General features: G+C 37.8%; 1 protein-coding gene across 3 annotated transcripts in view; it reads left to right on the top strand.

Annotated features, from left to right (window-relative positions):
* The window catches only part of magixa (MAGI family member, X-linked a), an 81,445-nt gene that overhangs the window by 5,201 nt on the left and 55,264 nt on the right, over positions 1–20,980 (top strand). For all 3 annotated transcript variants that reach the window (XM_073910323.1, XM_021478425.2, XM_021478426.3), the window contains exons 2-3: positions 8,729–9,018; positions 15,763–15,879. In XM_073910323.1, the coding sequence (XP_073766424.1) occupies positions 8,729–9,018; positions 15,763–15,879 (407 nt within the window). The remainder of the gene's footprint in view (positions 1–8,728; positions 9,019–15,762; positions 15,880–20,980) is intronic.

Genomic DNA, 20,980 nt, shown 5'->3' with positions numbered 1-20,980 from the left:
TTGAAATGTTCCTCAGTATAAAACATATTGTGTTCAAAGGGGGAAAGTTTCAGCTTCTTACCCACACATTTAAAAAGTGCATAATTTAAAGCTGTAATTACAATACTGTCAAACCGAGATATTTTATCTAAGGTTATCATACTGTTAGAATCTTAAACCAGCCCATGCCTACTGGGCACACACAGACATCATGGGGGTAACTAAGAGAACTACTGACAATGATGGGCTAACAAAACCGGGCATAAATACACAAAGAAACAATTAACTAAAGCTGACTGGCAGTGGACACAATTAATAACCACGAAAACCAATGAAGAACTCAGGAGAACTAACGTGGAAGGTGTGACACGAATAAACCAAACTAAAACAAAACATAGACTGGGTCACAGTTGTCTAGTCATACTTTTTCTGCCAGAACATTATCCATTATTTTTACAGACATTTCTGTCAACCTTCAACACAATGCTGGTAAATAATTAATAAGGAAAATCCCATCATATTAATATGGTACATTATGCCCCTTTTTGAGTTATTGCAAAAAAAATTATAGTGTGCGCTAAATGTTTAATGTGCAGAATAACTACAACTGAAATAAAAGCAATATAAACCATTAGTCAATGTTAAAGAAGAAAAAAATACATTAATTATTTATTAGTTTGATTATATATATATAATAATATGTGTATAATATATGTGATAAGTATGATTTATGAAATAACATACTAAAACTTTAAATGGAAAAAAAAATGAAGACTAATAAAAATCTAAATAGTAAAAACTAAACTTATAATATAATTTATAACACTAAATAACACTAGCCTACAAAGTCAAAATTACTTTTCACACCTACACAATTTAGTCATCGTATATTAATATTGCTAAACATTTATTGGCATGACAACTGAAAGTTAATGTTGCTGAACATCACTAAACATTACATTTACCTATAAGCACACACACTTTCCTTCTTCATGATTCGGAATATAGTAAAGTATGTAAAAATCCCAACCACTGACCACTTTCACATGCTACGCATGCAGAACTGCTTCCCTAAATCACTCTTCAAAATCTCACTCCATCTTTCCCTTCAGTCAACACAATTTCATACCTCCTATCCTCTGCTCTTATTGTTACTGTATATTTACTTGTTACTCGCATAAAGGCTGCTATAACATGAAGGTTATGGACTTGAATCAACAGCCAGTAGTGTCGTTATACAAATGAGCAAGCACAGGTGTGGATTGTGTGGGGATCCATATGTATGAGGATGTGGGCAGGTGCCATGAAGTTTCATCTCCAGCATACATAGTAGTGGACTTGTAATGTGACCATTTTCAGCGCTTCCAATGGCTTAACAATGAGAAGCAGATGATGTTGTTTTGTTTGATCGTGGGATTTGTAGTTTTAAGCTAATATGACTTGAATCATGTTGACATGACATCCAGCTTGACCTCTTTTGACTGAAGAGATTTCTTCCGAGTTCCAGATTGTTTGTTTTTATTCAGGAGGAGCCTTGACTGCTGATGTGAAGAAAAAAAATTAAACCCCCTGGCTCTTCATCGCTTTAATGGTTCAGCACATAACGGCAGACCGGTGTACCTGAGGCTCTTTACACAGTAGCCAACCGCAGTATGATGCCACAGAGAGATTTTAAACATGTTCAGGAGTGACTTGATCTTATTGGGATCTCATTCGGAAATAGTGGAGTTTTGATTGACTCACCACAATCAGTCTAACGAAGCTTGTGCAGACGTTTTAGCTGGTTTAAAATGAACTGACCTGCCTTAAAGTGCTACAAACCTCTTTGAGTCTAGCTGGAAGACAAAAAAAAAGTGGTTTAAGATGTATTTTTCTGTCCCTCAGAGAACAGGGTGATGATGTGTAGTCTTGTGTTTGGCTGATTTTTGGAGCTTGAGTTAATGTTCAGTTCTACAGTACAATGAGATCAAGACGTCCCGTAATGATTAGCTTCAAAGAGAAAGCAGAGCGCTAGAAATCGCATTTCATTCTTCTCTGATCTTCGATCTTGTTGCACAGCATGAACGATAATTGATGTGAAAAATGCTGTGTTAGATGTCGACAAAATCTTTTAGCCTCTTAGTGAAGCTCGCACCCAAATATCCGATCTCAGAAAGTCATCCGCAAAGCTTTGATCTACATCCCGCTCTTTGGCCCAGTGACATCTAGACCTTTAGTTTTCAATTAAAGCTGTTCTTGATTTGAGTCTGTTTATCGACTCACCTGAAGAACCAGGATTTATTTTCTCTCTGCACTTCATCTTTGACTGACTCGCTCAGAGTTCATATGAACAGCTAGTGTGTTTAATTTGTTTGAGCTCTAGCATGCTTGTTTTAAATCTTTAAGTAAACCTTTGTTCTACAGCTAATCCAGATTTACTTACACAACCTACAGTATGTGCAGTGCAAAACATCAGGTCACTTTGTTTTTGAATGAAGTCTTTTTGCTCACAAGAATTTCAGTTAATTAAAAAAGAATAAAAACAGGAGTGAAGTATTATAATTTAAAATAACTATTTTAAATTGAAATATATTAAAATGTGTGATTTATTCATGCAATGGCAACACTAAATTTTAGCAGTCATTGCTTTAATCTTCAGTGTTGAGTACATGACTCTTCAGAAATCCTTCTGGAGTGCTGTTGTGATCTTTTTTTTATCATTATGAATATTGAAAACCACCACAACAGCCATATCACCCTGCAGCCCAAGACAGTTTACTCACTGAAGTTAAGCAGGGCTGAGCCTGGTTAGTACCTGGATGGGAGATCACATGAGGAAAGTGTTAGTGAGGCCAGCAAGGGACGCCTAACTTGCAGTCTGTGTGAGTCCTAATGCCCCAGTAAAGTGAAGTTGACACTATACTGTCAGTGGGCGCCGTCTTTCAGATGAGACCTTAAACTGAAGTCCTGACTCTCTGTGGTCATTTAAAATCCCATGGCACTTCTCGTAAAGAGTGGCCAAATTCCCTACATCAGCCCTTATCGATCTTGGCCTTGCAATCATCCCTATCTACCGAATTGGCTCTATCACTGTCTCTCTACTCCACCAATAGCTGGTGTGTGGTGAGCACACTGGCGCCATTGTCCTATGGCTGCCGTCACATCATGCAAGTGGACGCTGCACACTGGTGGTGGTTTAGTGAGACGCCCCCTCATGCTTGTAAAGCACTTTGGGTGTAATGCCACACAAAAAAATGTGCTATATAAATATACATTACATCACATTCATTCATTTTCTTTTCGGCTTAATCCCTTTATTATTAATCTGGGATCACCACAGAGGAATGAACCGTCAACTTATCCAGCATGTTTTACCTTCCGGCTGCAACCCATCACTGTGAAACACCCATACACAATCAATCACACACATACACTATGGCCATATTTAGCTTTCCCAATTCACCTAAATCACATGTCTTTAGACTGTGGGGGAAAAGCGGAGCACCCGGAGGAAACCCACATGAACATGGGCAGAACATGCAAACTCCACACAGAAATGCCAACTGATCCAGCTGACGCTTGAACCAGCAATCTTCTTGATTTGAGCCGATTGTGCTACCCACTGCGTCACCGTGTCACCATTACATTACATTAAATTAAAACAGCTTTTGTTGGTTATTATTTTTGGGTTAGTAGACATAAGTAGGATTAAAAAAAAGAAAATGAAAACTTTTATTCAACAAGGATGCATTAAATTGATCAAAAGTGACAGTAAAGACTAGAAGGCTGTTTTTTTTTTTTACTTTCTAGTACTGTACTAGAATGATTTCTGAGAAGCAATGTAATTACAGACTTTCAGAAATCTTAAACTTTTGACTGGTAGGGTGTCAGTTTGATTGGATAAAAGCATCTACTAAATAAATGCCTGTAAAAGTGTCATGCTGCACACTCACCCCATCAAAGATTTCCCGGTACTCAAATAAAGTTGACTAAAAAAAAACACTGAATGGCTTCAAAATGCATCCGATGAGGGAACGTTAAAAGGATAGTTCACCAAAAAGTAAAAAATATGTCAGTAATTACTCACTTGTTACTTGTTCCAAACCTGTTTGAGTTTCTGTTAGACACAAAATAAGATATTTTGAAGAAAGCAGGAAACATGTAACCACTGAGTTCCACAGTATTTGTGTTTCCAACTATAAAAGCTAATGGTTTTCAAAATATCTTCTTAACATAATAAAGAAACTCATAAAGGTTTGGAACCATTTGATGGTGAAAAAATAGTGAGCACATTTTCACTTTTAGTTCAACTGTCACTTTAATTCGGTCTTAAAAGCTTTTAAAGACACAAGCAGTTCCTTTTGTTTTGGGGTTATGAGTTCTTTATTCATAAGTGAAATGGGGTGGCAGTTTGGGCACCTTTCCAAAGTACTTAATCAATTATTCTCAACTTCTCAGCGGCCCACGAACACTCAGCATGCATATGTAATGCGGAAGATGCAAGCAAGGATTTAATCAGAGAGGGAGCTGGCTTTAGATCTTGCTAAAATACACAGATGTCATGCAGCAGTGATATACTCGAAGAAACTTGCCTCAGACGGAAGTGTGTGTCTGACACATGAAACACCATCCCAGAGGGATCCCACAACCGCAGCGAACAAAGTGGTAGACAAGATCCAGATGCATATTTAAAGCTAAGTTATATATTAATCTTAAATCCTAAGTGCTGAGTCGTATTTTACCTACACACACACACGCTTATATCACATTCACACTGTGCTGAGCGTGTATGTGTGTGTGCTCAAGTGAGGTGCGAACACACTGCGGCAGGTTTGGATGGACTTTGATACCGAGCGTTTGAAGTGCTCATGCTACTGTTTGCATTGAGTTTTTAAGGTGACTCGAGCCGCTGTTTCTCCACAGCTCCAGGCAGAGTCTGTACGACCTGAAGTTGTAACTTTCTCGCTTTTTCTGTGAGGTAATGGAAAAGACCCGCAGCGCCGGAATACACGGTCTCCTCCCCTCCCTGAGTTTACTGCAATGGTGGAGCTGTAACTATATAACTGTTGGTATTGTCTATTTAAACAGTCATCCACCCTCCTCCTTGCTGATGCATATCAGATAATGCATTAACTAGCATGTGATCTTTGCACTGCAGGGTTGTTTTCAGATGAGCAAATGATTTAGTTTTTGTCAAATGCTTGTAAGTTTTTTTTGTTGTTAGCATGTTGTTGATTCATATCTATACTGAGTTGCTATATGGCAAGCATACAGAGAGAGAGACCGTAAGAGAGAGAGAGGCCTTCTGCAGCCAAACCTGATGCGTAATTTGGCAGATCCACCGAGATGCTGATGCGTTTTCTGTTTTTTTCCCCCAACTTTAAGATGCTGAATGGGAAGCACCATAGAGTTTTGATGGCGAAAATGTGTAAATTTTCGGTAGCTGATTCGTTGACACCTGAAATAGATCTATGCATTTTTAATGAGCCCTTGTAAATTGTGTTTGTGGATGAAATCACCCCCCACTGCGTTTTGACCATCTGTTTGCTTGTTTTGTTTCAATTTGGAGACTCGTATCATGTGTTTAGCTTGTGGAATACCACTGGGACTCACGTAAATGTGTTTGCGAAAGCCCCTGACTCTCTGTTTTTTTGCTGTTAGATGAGTTATGGGATACGTTTTCTTATTTTGCATGTAAATGCGTTTCATTCGTTTGGTCACAGTTACAATAGACTGTTTGCCTGGATGAGTAGGTTTACTGAAAGGTGCATTAAAATATCTCTCTGCTTACGGCCATTAGTTGGGCCTTCAGCCACACAATCCTTCAGAAATCATGCTAATGATTTATGCTAATGTAAAATGCTGATTGACCTGATTTAGTAACATCTTTCATTAGCGATCTTACGATCTAAATTGTGCTGCTTGCCTTCATATTTTTGTGGAAACTTTTTTTTTTTAAAGGTTCAAGACACCATTGAATAATTTTTTTTTGTTTTTTTACAAAATTTTTACAAATTTGTTTGTGTTGAGCATCAGTTAATACAATGTTAGTACCTGTCAGCTTTAATCGTGAGGAAAACTGGATAATTTTTGAGCTTTTGTCTGCTAATTTCATCTTCCGGGTTTAAAATAATTTTTAGTGCGGGATCAAAATCGGTGATGTAGCGCACATCTGCTAGTGGAGTGATGATGCGTCGGTTTTTCATTATTATTCATAGCTGAGTTTTGATTATCCTATGAGAAGACCCTGCTTTGCAGCAAGCATTTTTGTCAAGAGAGCTGTATGAAAATTGAAGTAAGGCAAACTTTTTTTTTATCAGTTGAGTTTGTTACCATTCAGACACATTTAGATCTGTGCTACTGTGTTCGCCTAGTTTTAAAATCCTCTGGATTACCGGCAGGGCTAATGATTGAAATAGATAGGGAAAGAAACCTGCTGAACAGCTATCCACTGTGTCTGCATTCAAACCCGGGGATTTAGGAGGAGAAAAGTCCTCCTTATTTACAGTGTTCAAACACGATAATATTGTAACAATGATATAACAAATTATATATGAAAATTACGAATAACAAATGTAGCAGGATATTAAATTACTTACTGTTTATTTCTTTGTATTTTAACTTTATCAACTATAAAATCATGGGTCTCCTCACGGTTTGTGTCTCATTTTGTGAGCCAACTGACAGTTGTTTGCTCCCCTCTTTTTCCCCTGCTCTGCCGGCCACACCCACTCCACCCCCTGCTTGCAGAGCTCCACGCCGATCTCAGAGCATTTTTTGAAAAAATTCTGAGGTAGACTTCAACCGAAACAGTGGGGTTTCATGGCCCTTTAAGAGAATATTAGTTGAATTGAATTTTTATTTGACAAGATTTAGACTAACTGTACAAAAAGTATCCCATTTCTTTTGAAGAAAAACCATTGAGGATAAAAACACAATACAATTGTGTTCTTCACTGTTAAAAAGTTAGGTATGGCTGCAAAATACATTTAATGCATAAAACAAACAGTACCTCCACATTTTAAAATGGGAACAAAATTATTCACAATACAATAACATACAAAAAAAACCCATCATCATCCACCATGCAAACTAACTATCCTCATCAAACAACGATCTTTTGATTTAACTTTTTTTTTTGTCATTTCAAAATTATAACTTGATCTTTTAAATCAGCGGTTTCCAAAAGGAGGGTCCCGCCCCACAAGAGGGCCTCAGCAAGCTCTGTGGAGGGGGTCAAGTCATATTTAAAAAAAAAATAGCAGTGGACAATTAGGAGAATGATCATGTTGCCTTAATTGATTTTATTCCCTGGCTCTGCAAAAAATACAGTGTAATTCGACTCACTAATTTGTCTACAGCAGCTAATGCTTACAGCCCAAGCATACTGGACCCAGGTGAGGAAGCTCCAAACATTTTGGGTCGCAGCACTAGCTATACTGGAAACACAAAATGCAGGAAATACCTTGATATTTAGCTGAACTATGGTTTTATTCCATTTTCTCAAAGCAAAGAGTACCTGACCCAGCCACAGTGCATTTTCTGCGCCAAAGTTCTTGCTAAGAATGCATGAGGCCATCCAAATTATTGAAACATTTAACATTTGCAGACAACTCATTCCCAATACCGCGACAAGCTCAGAGCGTTTTTCAAGCACAAGGCAAAAGAATTAACACACTCCCAAAATTCAAGCGTTCACACTTAGCTCATGATTTATACATAGCTTGTTTGGCATGCTGTCCCGGGAGAGAGCCCTGAGCTCAAGGAATCCTCGAGCCCAGGGCTCCCCCCCTTTTGCAGGGCGAGTAAAGATTGAGCTCAGGTCTATCTCAAACTCCCCCGCTGCTGAGGCCAAGGCGAACTTATAAAAAAGGTTTAGGCTTGTTTTATCTATAATATAGAGCACATTTGGATGGTGGGAGGAAACCGGGGAACCCGGGGGAAACCCACGCGGACACGGGGAGAACATGCAAACTCCACACAGAAATACCAGATGGCTCAGCGAGGACCCAACACCATTGGTATTCTTGCTGTGAGGCAACAGTGCTAGTCACTGGGCCACCGTGCCGCCCATTCTGGATAAAGGAGGAAGAAGGGGAGGAGGGGGGTTTCTTCCAGACGAAGATAGTTGTAGAAAGGAATTGAGGATATATATAGTGATTTGGGATCCTTTGATTGGAGGATCATAATTAGTTAATGTGGACCAGCTGGGTAAATCATGAGTACATGCTCCTCTCGAAATTAGTTTAAAACTAAACTTCACTTAGATGATGGACGTCACAGCTACTGACAAGAAACGTTTTAAAAATGGGCAACTAATATAGGGCCAATTGAAAGGCCAAAGGCTTACTTTTTTTCAGTTACAAATGACCTACTGATGTTTTGCCTTTACATTTTACATTAGGCTATTATGTGTGCATAAAAATATCTAGATATAGTATAAAGACACTGTTTGTTTGAAAACAAAATTTTTTGTCATCCTTACTGCAAACTTATATGAGCGGTAATATCATTAAATGTTGAGGGGGGCCTTACAATATTTTCCAGGGGAAAAGGTGGTTGCAGGCAAAAGAAATGTTGGGAACCACTGTTCTAAACTGTTCGACCTGTAATAACACAAGCTCACTACAGTCTCATTTGCTAAAATGGTTAAAATTATGCAATGGATGGAGCATTCTGACCACATGGCAAACCCTTGTCATTTTTTTCAGCATAGAACATTTACTTTTAACAATATTTTCCTGACTGGTGTTTTTTCTCTTTCTTCCAGCGCTGTCAACATGTCTAAGGCCACTGTTAAGAAGCTGCACTGGCGCTCAAAAGTGCAGGAGAGCTTCGTCCCGCTGGGCGGAGGCTCGGGAGAGCTTGGCGTGGCCATTGGAGGTGGTGCAGATTATGGAGAGTTCCCATTCGTTACTGCAGCACCTGGGGGAGGAGCCACTGTTGGAGACATCATCCTTGAGATTGGGGGAACACCTGTCCTGGGACTAACTTTGGGAGACGTAAGAGGGGTTCTCAACTCATGTCCACATCCCATTCGGATCAAAACCGTCTCTCCAGGTACTTTAATCACTGATGAGAGCAAACTGAATATGTGTTTGAAAAAGATACAATAGTCAGAAAACACTGTCACCATTTACTCACTCTGATGTTGTTTTCATCCTGTAAATCAGTTTTTTCATGCTTTTTTAATAGGAGAGAAAATTATAATAAAATTATTATTATTTTTAGCTACAAAATGCGATTAGTTGACTTTACTTGAAAATCTAGATTAAACTCATTGCCTTAAAATTATTAACTAAATAAACCTATATTGAATCAGATTTTTAGCCATACTATGTTGGTGTGCACCCAATTTACCTAAAGTGCATGTCTTTGGATTTGTGGAGGAAACCCATGCGAACACTGGGAGAACATGCAAACTCCACACAGAAATGCCAACTGACCCAGCCAGGCCTTGAACTAGAGACCCTCTTGCTGTGAGATAACGGTGCTACCCACTGTGCCACCGTGCCACCCCAACTAAATAAACTATGTGCATAATTATAAAAGTTCAGATAAGTTTTTTGAAGTAAATCAGGTTTTAAGACAACAGGTTTCCTCCCTTTTTTAACATAAAGTAACGAAATGCTTTTTATAGTGTAGACGTTTATAAACATGTTTCATATCTCATGATACAAGTCTCTGTCAATTTAGTATCAAATTTATTTACAAATTGGACTGATCGAGATGATCAGTCCAATTTGTAAATAAATTCTTTACCGAATCAATGAAAAATTTACAAAAAGTATCAAAGAGTCAAATTATTAACTATTTTTTTCATATAAGAATGTTATAGGGTTGCACAGTTTACCGATACTTTGGTAGCACCGCAATACTATGGCTCCAAAATACTGGCGGTGCCACTGTAGTTTGTAAACAGTAGTATCGTTATTACATTTGTAATAAACGATAGACCAATAATTCAATAATAATGTTTCAATAATATCGTAATTCTGAATTGAATTTATGTATGATGACATATAAATATTTCTGACAATTTGCCTTATTTCATAGATTTGAGTTATGAATTATACAGTATTGCGATACTACTTGCTGGTATAGTGACGTGGCCTGAATTGATGGTATCGTGACAACCCTAATATACAATATTAACTGTAATATCTGATATAAAGCTATTTTATTGCTTCAGAAGACTTTAAATGTATTATAAAAAATAATAATACTCTTATGTTATTTTAATTATGCACTTTTATCCTTTTGGTTAAAAGGGTTGACCATTTATGCTTTAGATTTCATTTACTTTAACTCTTCTCTCAGAAAGTTGCTTCACTATCTTACTTTACTTTCTAATTTGAGGGTGAGTAAATACTGACATACTGTAATGCTTTGCTTTTAGATAAACTGTCTTTAAAACAAACATAATTAAGCAGAACTAACCTGAATATGTCACCCTCTTTGGTGGCGTAACAACCTATTGTGGGGTTCTCTCAGAATCTCATTGGAAATTTCAGTAACTTTCTGGTTCATGGGACACCTCTGCCTTGAGGTTAAACCTGTGACCTTTTCATCACTGGCCCAGATCTCTGCTCACATCTGCAAATGTTTTTTTCTTGTTAAATGGGGTTGTATTTTTCTGCATTTTGCTGCACTTATTCGATTAAATACTTAAGAGCTTTATATATTTTGACAGTATATAGCCCTGAGTAGATCACAGTGTTGACATGTTGCCCACTAGTGTCATTCTGCCTGTGGATTGCATTATCCTAATGTAACCTGCCTGAATATGTCAAGCTCCAAATTCTCCATGGGGATTCAATTTACTATATTCATGTCTAGCATCTGCACGATAATGTCATGAATTTTTAGTTGTTCTTGACACCATTAATGAATGCCTAATGAAGGCGTTTTCACTCTCTCTGATTTGTCAACACGTCCTAAACTAACAAGAATGTTACCTCAGGCTTTATTTTTTTTGCTATAATTTATATAAAAAATAAGGGCTTTTAACCGTCTTTTAAAAAAACTTAACTTTCTCTGAAGCATTGTGGATGTTTTTAGAGACTGAATGGTTGAGAAAAGCAGCTGTAGAATTTTGGAAACATAATAGTTACTTTTGGAAATAACCAAAGGTGAAAGAAATGTAATTAAACAAGACAAACAAATACAATACACCTTAGTAAATACTATGAAACTGTGATGATAAGTAATGTTAGCATGTTTCAAACAGCACAAAATCATCATATTAGAATTGTTTCAGAAGGATCACTAAAGAACCTATGCAAAAATTGTTTTAGTGCTTTATTAAATTAAATTCAGTGCTGTTGAATGATAATGTCAATTTACACTGTGTCCTTCTATTAATATATATTTTTTGCTCCATCACTCATCCTGCTGAATTCCGAAATCGTAGTTATTACCTACAGCGGTGGATGTTAAGTGAACCTATGGCCTGTATCCACCAAGTGGTACAGTATGGTTTGGTAAACTTTTAAGGCCGTTTCCACTGTCAAAAGGTACCTAAAAGCGAACTGTACCGTACCACATTTTGGGTACCCTTTCAAAAGGGTACCTAGCACAACAAAAGCGTGCCAAAAGGAAGAGCCAGACGCGCAGCTGAACACTATTGGTTTACAGAGATACATCACTAGATTGTGCAAAAGCCAGGAGAGTGAAAACAAAGGAAGCGCCATTTTTAAACACACAGCCGAGACATTACACTGTATTAACATATACATATAACAACGAGGCATGGTCGACCCGAGCTCAAATAAACCATGTCATCGTCTTGATGAACAGGCACAAAGCCAAGAAGAAGAGCAGAATCTACCCCTATGCCCCATAATGTTGGTTGTTTGCAAGACCATCTAATGCACGAGCAGTTTCACTTTCCTGAGAAAGCTGGCATGTGGGTTTATATTTGAAATAGCGAACTTCTTGAGCTGATGAATATAACGTGCGCATGATTATCGAAGTGCTTCTGACATCCGATCCTTTCAGAAATGCACAAATGTGAGAGTGAAGCGTGAAAAAACAAAGGAGAAGCCTAACAAAACTTGAGCAAATGATTCTTTTAGCAACCTAAGACATGAACAAACTGCCATGTTTAACTATTATCATCGCCTTTTGGACTGTTATTAACTCGGAATGATGGAATTACTTTCTAACAGAGGTTACATGTGCTGGTGAAGAATAAAGATGCAGATGAGAGGTTTGCACTGACTGCGGCCTATACGTTGCGTGTTGTTTTTGAACGCAAATAAGGACTAAATGTATGCTGTGTGTAGTTTTTCTGTAATTGGTAACATATGTAAGGGGCTCTATGTTTTATATTTGTTGCTTTTATTTATTTATTCTATATAATTGCAGACATTACAGTAGGCTATTTCATACTATGTAATGTAATGTAATGTGTATTTATATAGCGCATTTATTGTGTATGGCCTTACACCCAAAGCGCCTCACAATTATGAGGGGGGTCTCTCCACACCACCCCCAGTGTGCAGCATCCACTTGGATGATGCAACGGCAGCCACAGGACAACGGCCCCTGTGCGCTCACTACACACCAGCTATTGGTGGAGTGGAGGGACAGTGATAGAGCCAATTCAGTGGACGGGGATGATTGGGAGGGGATGATTGGGAGGCCATGATCACATGGGCCGATAGAGGGACTTTGGCCAGGACACCGGGGTTACACCCCTGATCTTTCAAGCGAAGTGCTATGGGATTTTTACTGACCACAGAGAGTCAGGGTCTCGGTTTAACGTTTTATCCGAATGACGGCGCCCACTGACAGTGTAGTGTCCCCTTCACTTTCACTGGGGCATTAGGACTCGCATAGACCACAGGTTGAGCGCCCCCTGCTGGCCTCACTAACACCACTTCCAACAGCAACCTAGTGTTCCCTAGTGGTCTCCCATCCAGGTACTGACCAGGCTCAGCCCTGCTTAGCTTCAGAAAGTAACCGGTCTTGGGCTGCAGGGTGATATGGCTATGGCAATACTATCACATACTATCATGTACTATCATTGATCTGCAATTAAAATCAAATCATGTTCATAGAAAGGTTAGTAATGAACACTTATACTCAAGAATTTGTGTATAAAGCATCTGTTTTGTGAGAAGTGCTTCTCATATGATATGTGAACGACCTGTACAGCTATACTTTGACATTCCCTCGAGCAAGAATGACGTCGACTGAAACTGTCTGTCATACCATTGGTAACCTTTTGTCAGTGGAAACACAAGCCTGATAAATGTGACCCGTACGGACCCATACCGTATCGCACTGTGCCACTCTGTGGAAACGGGCCATTATTGTAACTTACTGCTTGTGTTTGGAGAGTTAACATGATTCAACGCCTCAGTATACTTTTTTTGTTCTTTGAATTTAATTTAAAAATATCTTTATAGCAAAATACTTTTAATACTGTTAGGGACGACTTTTGAATGAATATTCATTTCAAAGTGTGATGTAATATATCGCAACAAATTAAAATTAAAGTGGCACAATATGTTGCATTTTCATTACATGCTTATCTTTTGAGGAGACATCTGACTAATTTGAGTGTTTAAGCATGTATTGGTGTAGAAGCTGAACAAGCACCAACACCAGTGCATGGGCCAACTATATATTGGGTACAGGCCAACACAAAAAGGGGCCCTGTTGGGAAAAAGGAATATATTTTAAACATATTTTTGTCTCCCTTTATTTTCATTAAACATTTCATTTGTATTGCTTAACGGTGATATATTAACTGAACTTCTTCTGTTGAGTGTGATATGCTTTGCATACTAATGAAGCAGTAGATGAAGCTGATCGAAATGCAAATGCCTGATTGTGTAAAATTAACTTAAGCTCTGCAGTTAAACTTCCTGTCAGCAGAAATGTGTTGGAACTTATGCTTTTAATGTTGTGCAGAGAATTAGTAGAAAAAGAGGAAGTATGTATGGGTGCGGCCAATGGAGGGCTGGAGAATGTTTGACAAGTGAGGAATTCCACTAAACTCCACCTGTTAATATCAGCTGCCTATTTAAGTTGAAGTCAAAAAATGAATTGGGTTGTGCACCTCCTGAATGTAACTTTTGCTTTGCATTGAGGATAACCTAATTCTGTGAACTCTGTGATCGAATTATTAATTTGCATCCGATAAATTACTAATATTTTTGACATTGAAGAAAAACCTCTCCTGACCTTTTGTATTGAACACTCATGGAATTGATTAATTATTCCAACACTTTCCTTATGGAATTTCAGAGACTAATCTAATGTTTCTGATCATCTGAAGTCAAATGATTAATGTGTAATAAACTCTACATGAAGGGTCCTATTATGTCGTTTTGGCAAGATGTAATATATGTCTCTGGTATTCCTACAGTGCCTCTGAAGTTTATGCTCAAAATATCTCACAAATTATTTCTAATTACCATGAAGGTAATGGCCCTTTTAGGGTGGAAGCAAAGACTTTGTGTGTGTGTGTCTTTAAATGCGGTCCCACTTTATATTAAGTGGCCTTAACTAATATGTACTTACACAGGAATTAATAGTTTGCTACAATGTACTTTTTGTGTAAATACATGTATTTACTGTGTACTTATGCTTGATTAAATACATGTATGTATATACATCTGTAATTAACTTTTGTAACTACATTTGTAAATACACTGTTGACCATCCCTTACACCTTAACCCACCCTTAAACCTACCCATGCCACCAAACCTGTCCATAACCCAACCTCTATTCCAATTCAAAGGAACCACAAGTGTTCTCAAATACATTATAAACACAGTAAGTACATTGTATTTATTTTTTGATGTAAGTACATAGTAGTTAAGGACACTTAATATAAAGTGGGACCAACAAAACATCTGTGCCACTTAAAGCCTTGTCATGAAAACCTGTGCATATTTATTGGCAATCTGCTGATTTTGTCATTGAATGTAAACATCTGGTAAAAAAGTTGTGTGTGTATCCATTTATTAGATCTGTAAATATGTTTCATTTAGGCTAATGCAGTCCTGTTCCCTCGAATAACAAAACTTTTTATCATAATAACAGCATGTAAAGGTATCTTAATATCCCGAATTCTACACCAGGTCTCCACCTTCCCACAGTTGAGTGTCAGACATTAAGTGGATGTGATATCCCGCACTCTATTACTTAACCTCTCCGTAACTCTCTGCCCTGGTCGGCACCGATTGATCGCTGTCAGCATGAGCAGGGAGGAGCCCAGCACCCACGAGTAACGGGACAGGCAATCCCCGTCCACAATGCACAAAGACCATCAATATCCTGCATGAAAGGAAGCTGGCTGTCATCTAAGGTCATAACGCACTTTAAAAAATGAATAGATCAGCGGGAAATGACTCATCCTACCTTTCCCATGAGTCCTTGAGGAGTCCATGTGTTGAGATTGCGCGCGGAAAGGACCACCGGATTATATTAAGTGCAAAAATCAATAGAGAGAAGGCGAGCGGGGAGGATAGGTCCTCGTTAGGGGCTCCGCAGTGCTTGTTTGTGACAACAGCACACTGACCTTAGAGACTTCTGCAGTTGCAGTGCAGTTTCAGTGTGTGTGTGAGGTCTGAAGAGCTGCTGTGGAAATCTGGTATTACGAAGGGCTACTTTTTGGCTTCTGAACAGCGTTTTTAACAGATTCACTTTGCCAGTTTACCTTTTCCTCATATTTCCATGGTGACAGCAGTGAGCTATTTGTGTTTTGGCAACAGTGTTGGTATTACAAAGTGGTTGCAGATCTTTCCAGCTCATTCATGTTCATGTGTTCTGTCTGTGATCTGCAGGCTCGACTCTCTGTAAGGATCTAAGACTTTACCTGAGCAAGTGCTTTACACCAGGATCCATGGACAGCCAACTCCAACAAGTCATACGGGAGAACCTCTACCTGCGCGCCGTGCCCTGTGAGTGATGCAAACATGTTTAATCCAGTACTATGGCGTGTTTAACATGAATGTCAAAAAGCTGGGAGAACAATGTTTTAGATGGGTTATGTGAAGAATTGCGAAATTATAGGTATTAGCTACAGTGGTGGACGTTAAGTGAACTTTGTTTGTGTATTGCTTGTGTTTGTGGAGACTGAACATGATCCTAAGTCATCCAGGGGTGCGTTTCCCAAACAACAACATAACTCGTGGCTGAACTATCATAGTACGATGCATCGTTTGGGAAAAGAACCATGTAGTGACGAGTGTTTTCCAAAACCGTAGTTTCTCTGTCGCAGATCCATTGTTTGAATCACATTAGTTATAATGTAAAAAGTACATAATGATGCTCCAAATGGGGTGGAGTTACAAGTTTTTTAGGAAAAAAAAACATACTTTTTTCTGCAAATTATATTGTTTTACACGCACTCGCATTTAAAAAAAATCAACAATAGTTTAGGTTAAAACATGCATTATTTTTCTATATTAATTTAAATATATATAAATGGCACATATAGGGCCTATGCTTTCCTTTGCAAATATTATTTAGAACATTCCATATTCTAGTCATAAACATAAAACCACTTAGTTAACCCATTTTAATTTCATATATAAATCATATAAATTGTTAGGCTAATGGTTTTAATTTAAAGTAGGCAATTTATTAAGAGAAAAAAAACCTACTCAATAATAATAATAATCAATAGTAATAATAATAATATATAATAATGAATATAATTGTAATATTTTCCAGAGATGGGTTGCAGCTGGAAGGGCATTCGCTGCCTAAAAAACTTGCTGGATAAGTTGGCGGTTCGTTCCGCTGTGGCGACCCCGGATTAATAAAGGGATTAAGCTAACAAGAAAATGAATGAAAAAAATATATATATTATTAATAATTTAATATTATTAATATTAAGTCGGATATTGTTTATTTACTTTTTTTAAAAGTCTACTTTTACACATTCAAACCACTGCAGAAATATTCTTACCAACAAGCCCATGTCATATAGGCCTACAGTACAGAGACATTTCTTAATAAATGACCTGCTATAAATTAAAAGTATCAACGTATGCCATGTATTTTTGTTTCCACAAGCTTTGGAGACGTAACGTATATTGTGCTTTTAAATAATAGGTCACCTATCTTTTGTAATGAGCCATGATGTTCAAAATGGCATGTGTTTTCAAAGTGCACTACAGTGGGAACGCAATTGTCAATAAGGAGATCACTAAAACTGAACTGTAAAAATTATTTGAAAGCAAATTACACCTAAAAGAAATGACTTTAATGCTTTTTTTTAATCATTCCAAGTTTAAATGTTGGAACGTTCTAAATGAATAAGGCATACTGAAGATAACTGGGAATAGAACAGGAACAGGAACTATGTTTCTATCTACAGCTCTAGAGGTGTAGTTGAAAACGTACAATTTTGTCATGCAGTTTGCCAATGTTTATTGGAATGACGGAATTGGGAAATGCTAAATCAATAAACTATGTTTGTAACGACGGAACTTGCAACCTTAGTTGGCTAACAATGGTTTTTGGAAACACACCCCAGGTCTGCGCTGAGTGTTACAACTCGACGTTCCAGAATCTTTACCGTTTTATGTAGCTTTCCCATATTTTTCTCTAATTCGGTATTTAGCCTCTGATAATCTGCCTCCATATTAGAAAATTTCATTTTTAATCCCTTGAATAGCATTCAAAACGTCTTTGAATTGAGATAGGAAAAAGTGCTTCATAATTGCGAGAGCCTTCATCACCTCATGCTCTTCATTGTTCATTTTAGCATCATCTGTTAGCTTGGTGCTGTTAGCTTCATTGCCGTTGAGATTTTCCTCTGTTGCATCTTGATTCTTCCTTCTTATTCTCTGATTGGCCATGTCGAAGCAATATTCTTTGTAAACACGGATTAACTCTGAGGCTATTTCATCAGCTACACATCTCAAAGTATCCTAAAATGTAAAATTTGGCCGTCTGTGGTAGGAGCATTGAGTCGTAAGGGTGTCACAATACTGGAGTTCGATACCAATCAATACTGAAATTTAACGCTGTGGAGCACGTTCTTAAACATCACTGATTTGCCATTGTGTTGACGTGCTCAACAGAAATGACTGGTGATTGACCGTGAAGGTCATCGTTTGACCAAACTCACCACTGTAACCACAGATACAGGGACAAAGCAACGATTCATTAGCAAACCACTCGTATGTGACCTTATAGACAAATCAGCTGATTGACGTGACTCTGAAACGCTCCAGTGTCCCTCTATCTGTGGTTACACTCTGTAAACAGTGGTGAGTTTGAACCGATGACCTTCATGGCCAATCACAGTCATTTCTGTTGAGCATGTGAAAACAATGGCAAATCAGCGCTGTTTAAAAACGTGCTCCACAACGCTCAAATGTTCACAGGAAATATACGTTTTTAAAATTTCAGTACCGATTGGTATCCAATTCCAGTATTGTGACAACCTTATTGAGTTGTACTTCCGTCTAGCTTGTCACTATGTTAGAACCCCAGACTGACCTTGATCTAACACCTCAAGATACTTTGTTCTTTGAATTTAAAAATACCTTTGCAGCAAATTACTGATAATTCTGTTGGTGACTATATTTAATTGAATATTTAAACACGCTGCACTCTTTCCTCTCAATAACAAAATGACAATTGTGAGGAAATGGCTGTTTAGAAAGCATCTAATGACAGGGATGTCAATATGCAGAAGCTTTTCAACAGATGAGGTTATTAAAATTACAATGTTATTATATTTTGATGATCAGGCACATTGATGACTATATACAGTAAGGCTATGTGATACTATAATGTGAATTAATTCATGTTTCTTTGCTCAGTGACATGGTGTGTGTGTTTACAACTCATCTATGTATGCTTAATAATGTGACAGAACACATGGTCATATGAAATAATTTTCCTTATAAGAATAAGCTTGAGCATAAACCGATCAGCACAGCTAGATTTTTGTCCCCGCATTGTAATTTTTGCGTGATATGTGACCTTATCTTCAGTGTGGATTTACTACAAGCACATCTAGACAGAGCAAACAGTTCGCTGGAAATGAGAAGGAAATGTACAGCAAACTCTGACGCTTTCATGACCCAGAGAATTATAAAAATGTGTTCTCATCTCATCTCATCTCATCTCACGCAGCACAAGTTGAAGTGCTGCAATCAAAATGCTGCATCTTGGGAGAATAGTATATGAGCCATAAGTTTCTTGCTGACATGTTGCAGTAGTCTTCTTCGGTTTTTAATGATTTGTTGAACATGACAGCTGACATAGCAAATGTACTCTCTTTTAGATACCTAAATGATGATGTTTTGATGTCACTAGGAAATAAATTGGTATAATAATGAAGTCTTGTAAAAGTGGGGTACTTGCATCGCTGGGTTATTTATTTGGATGTAAACTGTGACAATAGGTTATTACAATAATCTGATTTTTTTGAGTTATCGGTGCATTGTTGCGCATGTAAACATTTTCAGTGATGGGCCCAGTCATTCACCCAGTGCAACAAGGCGCAAGACATGTTTGGTGTGATTTGTTGCTATTTTTAGACCAGCGCAACAGTAATTTCACGTTTTGCACCAAGTGGTTTAAATAACAAATTAATTTGTGCCACTTTGTGGACTAATGGGTTTACTGGTCTAAAAAAGAGGTGCGTTAAGGTGCATTGTTGGATGCATTTTTTTCTATTTGTATAATGCTATTATTAGTAGCTGATTATTTATTATATGCTGTAACGGTGGTCACACACACAAAAAAAAAAATTTTAATTAATAACTCTTAGGTTAGATTCGAACCCGGGCCTCCCGCATGGCAGGCGAGATTTCTACCACTGAACCACAGAAGGCGCTGTTGGGGCGGTGCGTCTGGTAATATCTCCCTCTAACGCAGTCACCCTCGGGCAAAAAAAAATAAAATATATTATAATATAACATACATATATTAACAAATTTTATGCATGATTTCGGGTGCCAGACAAGTTTTAAACCTTGCCACAAATAAATCTAACTATAATTAATTACCCAGGATAGCGAAAACAAAACTTATACAAGACCCTCCGTTACATACAGTAACATAGAACCATACGAAATAAGAACAAGAAAATCGAATTCCACTTAGAAAGATTTAATGAACTAATTTAAATGGCAAATACAACTACAAGTAACAACAATACCAAAAAATAAATATTTATATAGTCAATATCCTACAATCATTTTAAGTGACCCAAAACAATATTCCCCTCAAAAAACAACAACAAATACACCAAGAAATAAATAAACAAAACTTTTCAAATTTCTCAAATAACTAATTAAATGAAAATAAAGGGAGGTTGGGTGGAGAATGTATGTATGTAAGTGTATGAGTGAAACTGACCCAAGAGGCTTGCAGTGGTGATGTCAGGAGGTTACACGTCAGCAGTTCACTGGCTGGCAGGTGACTTGGCAGAACGGACAGAAATTATGAACAGGCAGCCGTTTTCGGAGGTGTCCTAACACATCGCACCGGTAATTTTTCAACACGAAGGTAACATAAGACTGGCACTCGTCAGCAATTACCAGGAAACTTGTTGTTACGGTGGCTATAAAGGACAAGTCAGTGAAAACTTGAGCATCGCCGCATCTCTTCCTCAGCTTCCTCAGACCCAGGCAGAGCCACACCCGCAACGCAACTTGGTGACGCAAACACCACTCCCACACTGGAGGTCAGAACTCTCTCTTCCAGAAGAAAGAAACAAACCCTTTTATATATTTTCCCATCATTGTAATTGGTTGTAGCATCCAATGGGGTTGAACTCATTATAAAAGGCAGTGACAAAGGAAGTAAACACAAAATAGGGGCAGTACAGAAAGTTTCTGTATTGTCACAATGCAAATTTAGATTTGTTTTAATAAAAACAAGTTTGGATTTGTCCACCTGTCAGGTTTTGGAGATGTCTGCATCACCAGATGGGGAAAAAGAATAGAAAATGTGTTTGGATACAACGCATAACCACACTTCGTTAATATTGTTCATTTATTCCTTTGCTGGACATTAGAACTGAATTTAGAA

The sequence above is a fragment of the Danio rerio genome, chromosome 8 (genome assembly GCF_049306965.1).
Source record: "Danio rerio strain Tuebingen ecotype United States chromosome 8, GRCz12tu, whole genome shotgun sequence".
Taxonomy (NCBI): domain Eukaryota; kingdom Metazoa; phylum Chordata; class Actinopteri; order Cypriniformes; family Danionidae; genus Danio; species Danio rerio.
Note: the sequence above shows the minus strand (reverse complement) of the source record. Positions and strands in the feature narration are given on the sequence as shown.